This window comes from Pelophylax lessonae (genome assembly GCF_965119305.1).
Source record: "Pelophylax lessonae genome assembly, chromosome: 9".
NCBI classification, from domain to species: Eukaryota; Metazoa; Chordata; class Amphibia; order Anura; family Ranidae; genus Pelophylax; species Pelophylax lessonae.
The window spans coordinates 181,419,828-181,433,334 of record NC_138776.1 but is presented as its reverse complement, the minus strand read 5'-3'; the positions used below and the strand labels follow the sequence as shown (position 1 = coordinate 181,433,334).

Sequence of the window (13,507 nt, the reverse complement as noted above, 5' to 3'; positions counted from 1 at the left end):
ACAGAAAGTAAACCCTTCTATGAACATGGGGCAGTCTCTGCTGTATGTACCCTTGGTAGTCTTACAGTCCCTGCAGACATAAAAAAAAAAAAAACTTTCACCCTATCTCTCAGGACCTGTGTGTGGGTACCTGCATGGTCCTGGCTGAGTCTACTCAGATAAGTGGCAGATTATAAATTGGAGTGGTTGGGGCAGCTGCCAGCACCCACAGATTGAGGGACCCTTGCATGACTCCCCGCCTGCTAAATACATTGGTAGTTCTCTAATGAGAGCAATGGGTCACACTGCCTACTGCTCTCTAGGAGTGGTTATACTTGGTAACATCAGCTTCATCCTTGTCAAACATCAAGAATAGAGTGGCTTTTAAAGCAGCCCTTCTAAGTTTTCACCCCTGGGTCATGTGATGTGTCATTTCACCCCTGGGTCATGTGATGACCCAGGGGTTAAATGTCTGGAGCCACAGTGGATGGGAGAAAAAAAAAGCCAGTGGCAGCACCTTCTCTCCTCCTCCTATGTGGGCACTTTACTTGCCACAAAAGGGAGCCCTTCTCCGCTCACCACCACAGTCAGGGGTAAGTTCAGTGACCATCAGTGTAAGGGGATAATTTACTGACTACCAATGTAGGGGTTCATTAGGTTTACCATAAATGTAAGGGGGCACTTTACCGATGACCAGTGTAAGGGGGCACTTCACAGACCACCAAAGTAACAGAGGTCATTAGATATTGAAGTGAGAAAGGAAGATCCAGTGTTTACTGTCTGTACACCTAGGTTAGTAAGGCTGAAACAACTAATTGACATAATCCATTCTAATGCTGGTGTAAAAATTTCACTCGATGTTTCACTTTTATAACACAGCATCATATATATCACAACTGATGTATCAGGTCTATAGTATAATCTACTCTGCTTGTTATACATGACATTTAAAGGTATTTAATATCGCATGTAACATTGATGTTCTCTCTTCAGGTGTTGAAGCGCCATCTATAAAGCCATGAGTTATCCTGGTTATCCTCCAATGGGTGGGTTTCCCCCTATCCCTACAGGTAAGTCATTAGGCACCTGGTATTCATATTGCATTGCTGTATGTATTTATGTATTTTCTTATATTGTCTGATGATTATAGTCAGGCTTCCATTTCAGGAATTTATTACTAATCTGCTTTGTATCAGACATTTTATCAAAATTTTGTGTTTATCACTTTTTAGTAGAAAATGCTTTCCAACTTTCAAAATTTGGAATATATTCATGTAAGGACTAGTACTTGCCAAGGGATCAAATTTAAATGGAAGTAAACCTAAAATGCAAAAAGTTTCAAAAAACATAAAAGTCTCTGTTGCCAAAAACGTTTTTTTATCTTACCTGCTAGCGTTTTTTTTTCTTTAAAAAAACACCTGTACACTGACTGCAACTTGTGCACAGAACAGTGTACAGACCCGGCATCTTACGTATGATTAATTGAAGCCAGGCACTGAGATAATGAAACTTCAGCACACAGGAGAGCACCCCCAAAGGTACAGTAAGTGTACCATATTGTGGAAAATGTTAGCCGTACCACCAATCTTTAACTAACTGCTACATGACGCGATGTACATATGCGTCGTTTCGCTAAACAGAGCTGACCTGCCGCTGTATAACTACGGCAGCATTTATTCAAGTGGTTAACTGCACCATAGCCAATAAATTATGTGGCAATAGTGAGCATAAAGTGCATCGGGAAAGTATTCACAGCGCTTCACTTTTTCTACATTTTATTTTACAGCCTTATTCCAAAATGGATTAAATGCATTATTTTTCTCAAAATTCTACAAGCAATACCCCTTAATGGCAACGTGAAAGAAGTTTGTTTGAAATCTTTGCAAATTTTTTAAAAATGAAAAAAATCACATGTACATAAGTATTCACAGCCTTTGCTTAATACCGTATTTATCGGCATATAACACGCACCTCCCATTTAGGAGGGACATTTTAGGAAAAAAGCTTAAAATTTTAACCGGTTGCCGACCGCCGCACGACTATATACTGCGGCGGTCAGCCCCGGCCAGGCAGAGTGACGTATCGGTACGTCACTCGCCTGTCACTGACTTGCGAGCCTATAGCGAGCGGGCGCGCGCCCGCCGAGGCGCGCGCCCGCCGCGGCTCGTTCACAGGCAAGTCAGTGCGTGTGACCGGCGGACTCGATGTCCGCCAGTCACACTGCGATCGCTCCTGTGAAGGGAGAAAGACAGAGCAGCTTGTGTAAACAAGCTGCCTGTCAGTTCTCCCTGTGTAAAAGTAAAGATCTGACCGTTCTACTATGTAGAACGGTTGATCTTTGCTTTTACACCAATAGCCATGTCCCTACACAGTAGAAAGCACGCCCCTAGGACACACTTAACCCCTCCCTGTCCAATAAAGTTAACCCCTTCCCTGCCAGTGTCATTTTTGCAGTAACAGTGCATATGTATAGCACTGATTACTGCAGTAATGTCACTGGTAACCCCAAAAGTGTCAAAAATGTCAGTCAAGGGTCCGATCTGTCCGCCGCAATGTCGCAGTACCGAAAAAAAAATCGCAGATCGCCGCCATTACGCGTTAAAAAAAAAAACACCAAAAATGACAAAAATCTTTCTCTTTGTTAGTAAACGCGATAACTTTTGCGCAAACCAATCAAAATACGCTTTTTGCGATTTTTTTTACCAAACATAGGTAGCATAAAACAAATTGGCCGAAAAATGTTAAAAAATTTTGATTTTTACTTTTTTTTTTGGGGAATTTCATATAAAAAAATGTGAAAAATATTGTTATTTTTGCAAAATTTACGCTCTTTTTTTGTTTATAGCGCGTGATCAAAAAATCGCACAGGTGATCAAATACCACCAAAAGAAAGCTCTGTTTGTGGGAAAAAAAGGACGTCAAATTCGTTTAGGTACAGCGTCGCACGACCGCGCAATTGTCCGTTAAAGTCACGCAGTAAAAAATCGCAAAAAAACCCCTGGTCCTTTAGCAGCCAAATCCTCCGGGGCTTAAGTGGTTAAATAAACAGCATTTAACTATTTTTTTTTTTTAATCAAATGCAGTCTTACCTGTGCCCATGAATGCAGCCTCGCCAGCGCAAGTGTCCATAAATGCAGCCTCGCCAGCGCAAGTGTCCCCAATGCAGCCTCGCCAGCGCAAGTGTCCCCAATGCAGCCTCGCCAGCGCAAGTGTCCCCAATGCAGCCTCGCCAGCGCAAGTGTCCCCAATGCAGCTTCGCCAGCGCCATTACATTGCATTACTTTCTTTAAAAAGCCGGGCAGCTCTGAGGCAGAGGGGGGCGGGCCGTGCGAGGAGAAGCGAGTACGAGCCGCCGCTGTCATCTGACGTCCCGGCGCCTATGATAGACGTCGCACGTCCCGTGTCCGGGCATTGGGCCACTGTGCTGTCTTCCCAGTGCGGGACTTCCTATGACAGCAGCCGCTTGTCCTTCCTTCTGCTCCGCCCGGCCCGCCCCCCTCCTCTTCCTCTCAGCGCTGCCCGGCTTTTTTTTTTTTTTTTTTTACTATATCGGCGTATAACACGCACTGGTGCTTTTGTCCTCCATTTTTAGGAGGAAAAAGTGCGTGTTATATGCCGATAAATAAGGTAATTTGTTGAAGCACCTTTGGCACCAATTACAGCCTCATGTCTTTTTGAGTATGATGCGACAAGCTTGGCTCACCTATTTTCGTCAGTTTCTCCCATTTTTCTTTGCAGGACCTCTCAAGCTCCATCAGGTTGGATGGGGAGCGTCGGTGCACAGCCATTTTCAGATCTCGCCAGAGATGTTTAATTGGGTTCAAGTCTGGGCTCTGGCTGGGCCACTCACGGACATTCACAGAGTTGTCCTGTAGCCAATCCTGTGTTATCTTGGCTGTGTGCTTAGGGTTGTTGTCCTGTTTGGAAGATGAACCTTCGCCTTAGTCTGAGGTCCAGAGCGCTCTGGAGCAGGTTTTCAACAAGGATGTCTCTGTACATTGCTGCATTCATCTTTCCCTTAATCCTGACTAGTCTCCCAGTTCCTGCCGCTGAAAAACATCCCCACAGCATGATGTTGCCATCACCATGCTTCACTGTAGGGATGGTATTGGCCAGGTGATGAACTGTGCCTGGTTTCCTCCAGACATGATGCTTGCTATTCAGGCCAAAGTGTTCAATCTTCTTCTTTTTTTTTTTTTTTTTTTTTATCAGACCAGAGATTTGTTTCTCATGGTCTGAGAGTCCTTCAGGTGCCTTTTGGCAAACTCCAGCTGTCATGTTCCTTTTACTGAGGGGTGGAGTGACAGAAGCCACTGAGGGGTGGCTTCTGTCTGGCCAGTCTACTATACAGGCCTGATTGGTGGAGTGCTGCAGAGATGGTTGTTCTAATGGAAGGTTTTCCTCTCTCCACAGAGAAACACCTGGAGCTCTTTCAGAGTGACCATCGGATTCTTGGTTACCTCCCTGGCTAAGACCCTTCTTCCCCGATCGCTCAGTTTGGCCGGGCGGCCTGCTCTAGGAAGAATCCTGGTGGTTCCAAACTTCCATTTATGGATGATTGAGACCACTGTGCTCATTTGGGACCTTCAGTGCTGCAGAAATGTTTCTGTACCATTCCCCAGATCTGTGCCTCGATTCAATCTTGTCCTGGAGGTCTACAGATAATTCCTTGGACTTCATGGCTCGGTTTGTGCTCTGACATGCACTGTTAACTGTGGGAACTTATATTCTGTAGACAAGTGAGCGCCTTTCCAAGTTATGTCCTAGTCAACTGAATTTACCACAGGTGGACTCCAATCAAGTTTTAGAAACATTTCAAGGATGATCAGTGGAAACAGGATGCAATTGAGCTAAATTTTTTTAATTAAAACATGCAAAGGTTTCAAACAAATGTCTTTCATGTTGTCATTATGGAGTATTTGTTTGTAGAATTTTGAGGAAAATAATGAATTTTATTCCATTCTGGAATAAGGCTGTAACATAACAAAATGTGGAAAAAGTGAAGTGCTGTGAATACTGTCCAGATGCACTGTATATTTACTCTTCCTAAATGATGTGGATGCCTAATTCCTTGTTTCCTAAGGTACGTTGCAGCCGTGAGCTGGGTATCGATTTTTAACAGCTGGCAAATGACTTTTAGAAGAGTTATCTTGGCCTTCCTCATCCTCCTGCGGCTACATGTATTGCGTCACTTCGGGGTTCACAGCTGTCATTCCTTGGATACTGTAGTGAAGGATACAACTAACCAATCACCCATTGTTTCATCCCTCTGTACACACCTCATTTTAAACATGCAGTGTAGGGCTAACGTGTGCATATATAAACATAGATTGCACCACGTATATGAGGTATCACTGCAAACATCAGAGTGAGAGCCATAATTCATAGTTCACTCTTAACTGATAACCTGTAGACTTTTAAAGCATCGCCCATGAACAGTTTTTCTTTTTTCGTGATTTCATGGGCGCTAGCAATTTTAAGGCTTCACATATTTCATATCGATTTACTTGACACAACTCTGTCTTTAATAATTTTACACAAATATTCAGTTCTGTGTCGTGTGATTTCAGCCTATTTATTTCCAATGGGCTGAAATCGCAGAACACCAAACCAAAAGTAGTGAATGCAATACTTTTGGAAACTCACTGCAACCGGATCGTATTGTACTTCTGTACCATGAATCCAGTGCGGGCAACCTGTGTTTGGGTTGTGATTAACTTCACACCCACTGCAGGTCGCAACTGCAGTGCATTTTGAACGCAGTGCGAAATACGCACACAGAAGACACCACATTCTGGTGTGAACTGGCCCTTTTAGTTTTTTGGCAAAGTTGACTTTTTTTTTGATTTTTATTATAAAGACAGTTTTTTGTGTATTTGAGACAGACATGTGAATATCTTATCCAGGGGTCGACAGCAAGTTAGGAGATGAGGCCAACGATTAAAGAGGTATTAAACCCCAAAGCTAACATTTATTATATTGAAGCTTAACAATACTTAAATGTGGTGGCTGCATTCGTTTTCTTTTTTAGATTTTCTTCTATTTTGATCTGGTGATCTAGCCAGTAAGTCTGTTGTTGTTCAACAGAACAAGCTTTCCTGAAAATGTATCAGTCTTGAAAACAACCCATTTACCAATGACGGGGGCGCTTACAATGATCAGCTTTTATACTATTGCTGTAACTGCAGTGTCAGCTGGAGTTTGGTGCTTCAGTTTGTTAGTGTATCTAAATCTGCTAGAACATTTAACACACACCCCCCCTCCTCCCTCCAAAAGACAATGATGCCTCCTGTGGTTCTTCATCCAGAGTGGCGGCACTCTAATACAGGAAGTATGTTACTGGCCAGGTAAGAGCAAAACAAGCATATGAAAGGAAAACTGATGCAGTCACCACATCTAATGATTGGAAAGCTGCAATATATTACATTTTTGGTTTGGGGTTTAATTCCACTTTAATTTCAATAGAAGAAGCTTGAAACTGGTTGATCTGAGGAATGTTTCCTGGCTGTGGAGTTTAGCTTCCCTATTGAGTGGCACATACCTCCTAATGTCTACTTTGTAGTACATTAGCCTTCCTTACTGAACATTGCCCATGCCAGTACAGTGCTGATTGTCTCATTCAGCACTTGGTCATAGAACAAGCAGGCAGACCAGGGTTCTGAGTGGGAGATTATGTTTTTGTACATAACCTGTCCTCTCTATCAGCTACAATAACAAATGGATGTTGCGAACTTGTTTGTAAAGTGGCAGCAAACCATGTGACCGCATCCGCTAATCCCCTTAGTGACATCACAGTCTGCCAGGGATAACATGGATGTATAGGCCAGTCCACTATTTTATACCCATTTTCAAACTAAGCATTTGTCAGGAGGCATGAGATCAGTATGTACTCTGTGTTTGCCCTGTATAAGGTTTGGATGCAATTATAGGGATATTTACTGCATATAGTTTTATACAGTGCCTTGCAAAAGTATTCAGCCCCCTTGAACTTTTTGACCTTTTGCCACATTTCAGGCTTCAAACTTAAAGATATAAAACTGTAATTTTTGGTGAAGAATCGACAACAAGTGGGACACAATCATGAAGTGGAATGAAATGTATTGGATATTTCAAACTTTGTTAAAAAATAAAAAACTGAAAAATTGGGCGTGCAAAATTATTCAGCCCTTTTACTTTCATTGCAGCAAACTCTCTCCAGAAGTTCAGTGAGGATCTCTGAATGATCCAATGTTGACCTAAATGACTAATGATGATAAATAGAATCCACCTGTGTGTAATCAAGTCTCCGTATAAATGCACCTGCACTGTGATAGTCTCAGAGGTCCGTTTAAAGCGCAGAGAGCATCATGAAGAACAAGGAACACACCAGGCAGGTCCAAGATACTGTTGTGGAGAAGTTTAAAGCCGGATTTGGATACAAAAAGATTTCCCAAGCTTTAAACATCCCAAGGAGCACTGTGCAAGCCATAATATTGAAATGGAAGGAGTATCAGACCACTGCAAATCTACAAAGACCTGGCCGTTCCTCTAAACTTTCAGCTCCTACAAGGAGAAGACTGATCAGAGATGCAGCCAAGAGGGCAATGATGATCACTCTGGATGAACTGCAGAGATCTACAGCTGAGGTGGGAGACTCTGTCCATAGGACAACAATCAGTCGTATACTGCACAAATCTGGCCTTTATGGAAGAGTGGCAAGAAGAAAGCCATTTCTTAAAGATATCCATAAAAAGTGTCGTTTAAAGTTTGCCACAAGCCACCTGGGAGACACACCAAACATGTGGAAGAAGGTGCTCTGGTCAGATGAAACCAAAATCGAACTTTTTGGCAACAATGCAAAACGTTATGTTTGGCGTAAAAGCAACACGGCTCATCACCCTGAACACACCATCCCCACTGTTATAGTTTGGGCCTGCTTTTCTTCAGCAGGGACAGGGAAGATGGTTAAAATTGATGGGAAGATGGATGGAGCCAAATACAGGACCATTCTGGAAGAAAACCTGATGGAGTCTGCAAAAGACCTGAGACTGGGACGGAGATTTGTCTTCCAACAAGACAATGATCCAAAACATAAAGCAAAATCTACAATGGAATGGTTCACAAATAAACATATCCAGGTTTTAGAATGGCCAAGTCAAAGTCCAGACCCGAATCCAATCGAGAATCTGTGGTAAGAACTGAAAACTGCTGAACCCAAACGCTCTCCATCCAACCTCACTGAGCTCAAGCTGTTTTGCAAGGAGGAATGGGCAAAAATTTCAGTCTCTCGATGTGCAAAACTGATAGAGACATACCCCAAGCGACTTACAGCTGTAATCACAGCAAAAGTTGGCGCTACAAAGTATTAACTTAGGGGGCGGAATAATTTTGCACGCCCAATTTTTCAGTTTATTTTTATTTGTTAAAAAAAGTTTGAAATATCCAATAAATTTCGTTCCACTTCATGATTGTGTCCCACTTGTTGTTGATTCTTCACAAAAAAATTACAGTTTTATATCTTTATGTTTGAAGCCTGAAATGTGGCAAAAGGTCGCAAAGTTCAAGGGGGCCGAATACTTTCGCAAGGCACTGTATACACATACCATTATATTTGAAGCCGTTTGCATTAACCAGCATTTTCTGTGCTTCTTTCCATATGGCAGGAAACAACCCCTGGGGTGTGCCTGGTAACCCTGCTCCCATTGGGCTGGATGTGTCAAGCTTCTCTCAGCAGTACAACCCTCAGCAGTATATGGTGAGTGCTACACCTAGGTTTCTCATCTTTAACCTTCCAAAGAAAGATGATTTATCCAATACACATTAACATTTATGTGACACATAACTTTCAAATTATGTAAATTTCCTGGCGCATCATGGCAGCATACAGTGCCTTGAAGTATTCATGCTTCTTGAAATTTTCCACATTTTGTCATGTTACAAGAAAAAACGTAAATGTATTTTATTGTGATTTTATGTGATAGACCAACACAAAGTGGCACATAATTGTGAAGTAGAAGGAAAATGATAAATGGTTTTCAAAATGTTTTACAAATATGTAAAAAGTGTGAAGTGCATTTGTATTTAGCCCCCTTTTCTCTGATAACCCTAACTAAAATCTAATGGAACCAATTGCCTCCAGAAGTCACCTAATTAGTAAATAGAGTCCACCTGTGTGTAATTTAATCTTAGTATAAATACAGCTGTTCTGTGAACCCCTCAGGGGTTTGTTAGAGAACCTTTAGTGATCAAATCGCATCATGAAGGCCATGGAGAAGTTTAAAGCAGGGTTAGGTTCAAAAAACATATCCCAAGCTTTGAACATCTCATGGAGCACTGTTCAATCCATCATCCCAAAATGGAAAGCGTATGGCACAACTGCAAACCTACCAAGACATGGCCATCCACCTAAACTGACAGGCCGGGCAAGGAGAGCATTAATTGGAGAAGCAGCCAAGAGGCCCATGGTGACTCTGGAGGAGCTGCAGAGATCCACAGCTCTGGTGGGAGAATCAGGACAACTATTGGTTGTGCACTCCACAAATCTGGCCTTTATGGAAGACTGGGAAGAAGAAAGCCATTGTTGAAAGAAAGCCATAAGAAGTCCCGTCTGCAGTTTTCTAGAAGCCATGTGGGGGACACAGCAAACGTGGAAGAAGCAGCTCTGGTCAGATGAGACCAAAATTAAACTTTTTGGCCTAAAAGCAAAATGCTATGTGTGGTAGAAAACAGTGCACATCACTTTGCCCACCCCATTCCCACTGTGAAAATGGTGTTGGCAGCATCATGTTGTGAGGATGCTTTTCTTCAGCAGGGACAGGAAAGCTGGTCAGAGTTGATGGGAAGATCGATGGAGCCGAATACAGGGCAATCATGGAAGAAAACCTGTTAGACTCTGCAAAAGACTTGAGACTGGGGCGGAGGTTCACTTTCCAGCAGGACAACGACCCTAAATATACAGCCAAAGCTACAATGGAATGGTTTAGATCAAAGCATATTCATGTGTAATAATGGCCCAGTCAAAGTCAAGATGTAAATCCGATTGAGAATCTGTGGCAAGACTTGAAAATTGCTGTTCACAGACACTCTCCATCCAATCTGACAGAGCTTAAGTTATTTTGCAAAGTAAAATGGGCAAAAAATGTCTCTCTAGATGTGCAAAGCTGGTAGAGACATACCCAAAATTACTTGTAGCTGTAATTGCAACCAAAAAGGTGGTTCTACAAAGTATTGATTCGGGTGGCGGGGTGGGTTGCTGAATACAAATGCACGCCACACTTTTCAGGTATTCATTTGTAAAAAAATGTGTAACCGTTTATCATTTTGCCTTCCACTTTACCATTATGTGCCACTTTGTGTCGGTCTATCACATAAAATCCCAATAAAATACATTTACATTTTTGGTTGTAACATAACAAATTCTGGAAAATTCCAAAACTTTTTTAAGGCACTGTACATTGGGTTGTGGTTCCACCCCTCAACCTAATAGGACTGCAAGATTTATAATGCTTTGCAAGTTCCTGGATCTCGGCAATCTCTTTTTCGTCCTTACCTGTAGGAGTGGATTGCTCATGGGAAAATCCCTTACCAAAGTTTGCCTCAGCCAGGTTCAGCTTCTCCTAGGTGGAAGTCCTACCTATACAGCCTGTTCAAGCTCTATGTTTGGAGCCCTGCTCTGCTGACATCAGGGGGTGCCTCTTTGGATACAAGCTTTACATAAGCTTTGAGTTTTGCAACGTTTCCAGTGCAGGATTTCTGTTTGTTTGGGGACTGCTGTCCCTTTCGGCAGGTCCCTGCACACTTACAAAAGTACTACTACCCATGATGATGCTGCTGAGAGAGAACAGGTTAGGAGTACATAATTACCTGGATGATGTCCGCCTCCTGGCAGAGAGTCAAGAAATTCTGCTACAACATCGAGAATTGCTATTGCTCACTCTTCAAAGCTTTGGATAGTTGATCAATTGGAAAAAGAGACAGTTATGCCCTGCAAAGAAAATGTTTTTTTTTTTTTTTTTAAGGCACTATTAGACATTCAGGCCAGTAGCGCGCAAATTCCTCAGGAGAAAATAGATTGGAAAATAAAGTAACGTCTGTACTGGAAGCGAGATATCTGTCAGCCAGAGGACGCTTGAGCCTGTTAGGTTTTCCAACATTCATTTTCCCAATGGTCCAGGCAGTGGCACACTTGAGTATTCCAATTCTCATTCCTCAAGCAGTGGAGTGGAGCCTCCATGCATCAGAAGATTTGCTTCTCCAAGGAAATGAAGGACTCCCTACGGTGGTGGACCCGTGTGCCGAACCTGAAGAGGCATTGGCCAATTGTGCCTCTGGAGGTGGAAGTGGTCATATCGGACACCAGCCTTCATGGTTGAGGAGTCCATTATGGAGACCAGACATCCCAGGGCTGTTGGGGTTTCAACGCTCCGAGAGTGGTGTAGAATATGCTGGAACCTAGGGCAGCCTTCCAGGCCTTGTTGGCGTTCATGAAATCACTGGAAGGGAAAAGTGTCCTCATGCATTTGGACAACACAATGGCAGTGGAGTTCATTCAAAGGCAGGGGACGACAGACGAAAAGTCATACATGGTTTGCAGAGGTTCATCGGATTCTCAAGTGGGCATAGCTCTACCTGACCGACCTGAAGGGCTCTATACATACTAGCTGAACAAAACCAATTATCTGATTACTTAAAGTGGTAGTAAACTTGGGCATGTTTTAAAAAAAAAAAAAAAAAAAAAAAACCCTGCAAGGTAAAGGCATAATGTGCTGGTATGCATCGCATAATAGCACATTATGAAATACTTACCTTAGAATAAAGCCCTCCAACGGCGCACTGTTAACGCTAACAGGGCTTCCATCTTCACCCAGCCTTTATTCCAGGTTTGTGTGCTACCGCCGCCGACTGATGTCACTCCTGCGCATGCGCACGGGAGTCACAGGCACAGCACACAGCTCTGAAGGAATGTCACAGTTGCTGTTCCTTCAGAGCGAATGTGCTGGGGACGTCACCCGCTGCATGCTGTGTGATTATTTCATACACATTGCAAGTTTAGGAGATATTCACTGTACCTACAGGTAAGCCTTATTATAGTCCAAAAAATAAATTTAAGTCCGTAAAGCCTATTAAACAGCGAGTAGACTCTCAGCCCAGCAGCTTTCTCCCTAGTGGAGGTGGGACGTTCCCCACATAGATCTAGCAGCGACCCCATGCATTGTAAAATGCCCCAGGTTCCTATAGAGAGTTCCATACCTGACAGTGAAAGGGGTGGGCTGTCTTCGCAAACAGTGAAACTTCCAGTTTGGATACATCTTCCCTCCAGTGGCCAGGTTCAGACTTTCCTTGGTGAACGTGCTGGCAATTCTGACCCAGGAGACATTGGTTTCCAACTGTACTGCAACTCGGTGTGGAACCACTAGTAGACCTTCCAATCTTCTCTCTCAGGGGCAATTCCTACACCCAGATCCCCAAAAATACACCTCCTGGTGTAGAAATTAAAAGGCAGAGGCTGTTAAATCAAGCTTGCTCAGAAGAAGTGGTGGCCACACAAGTCCGAGCACAACAAATAAGATGTACCAAAAGCTCTGGTCAAAGCTTGCCAAACTCACCGACAAAAACCCTTATCTCCAGAGCCTCCTCAAATACTTTAGTTCCTTCAGTTAGGCCTGGACAGAGGCCTAGGAGTAAATACCTTCAATGTCATGACAGGAGTTAGGTGGGCCGTCAGTCCTTTAGCCATCCAGTTTAATAAAGCATGCTTATTGTTGAGGCCACCTAGGAAGCCAACCTTTACCAAGTGGGATCTAGCAGTGATTCTCAAAGCTCTTTCAAGGTCTCTTTCATCCTTCATATGTCTATGTGGGACCTTACTTTAAAAACCTCATTCTTAGTGATCGATGGCTTTAGCCAAGAGATGCAGGTTTTAGAATTTTAAAGAACCTCATTTGGTATTTTTTTCAGACAGAATGGTCTTAAAACCTTTGGAATCCTTTATTCCAAAAGTGGCTACATCCTTTCACTTCAGTCTAGATGTAATTCTCCCATCCTTCTGTAATGAGTGGGGTCGCCTCATCTGCTGGATGTAGGCCTCACCTTGAAAGCTTACTTGTCTGCGACTGCCTCATCTATGAAGGCAGACAACCTTTTTGTGGTGCCACATGGTCTAAGAAAAGGACAAGATGCTTCGGTTCATACTCTTATTTGCTACAGAGGCATCTTGCTCCAGACGGCTTAATGGTGCTCTCAATGAGGGCAGTCGCTACCTCCTGGTCAGCGTATTGTCACGTTTCTCCAAGGACAATATGTAAGGAGGCGACTTGGTCCTCAAGCAACACCTTTTATCTCTCTCTTAAAAATAGACCTGGTCCAGTTGACCACAGGGGAATTCAGAAAATCTGTTGTATGGGCTTGTCCCAATATTTGTCATTTAAAAACATGTCTATCTGTGCACCCTCGTGTCTGGCGAGTACTGTATTTTCTGGCGTATAAGACTACTTTTGAACCTCAAAAAAATCCCCCAGAAATGGGAGGTCGTCTTATACGCCAAGTATAA

The 13,507-nt window shown here is 43.0% G+C and overlaps 1 protein-coding gene across 1 annotated transcript in view; it reads left to right on the top strand.

Annotated features, from left to right (window-relative positions):
- ANXA11 (annexin A11) overlaps positions 1-13,507 on the top strand; it is a 112,046-nt gene that overhangs the window by 41,346 nt on the left and 57,193 nt on the right. Inside the window, exons 2-3 of the mRNA XM_082268204.1 lie at positions 973-1,049; positions 8,622-8,713. Of these exons, the coding sequence (XP_082124330.1) occupies positions 998-1,049; positions 8,622-8,713 (144 nt within the window). The 5' untranslated portion in view covers positions 973-997. The remainder of the gene's footprint in view (positions 1-972; positions 1,050-8,621; positions 8,714-13,507) is intronic.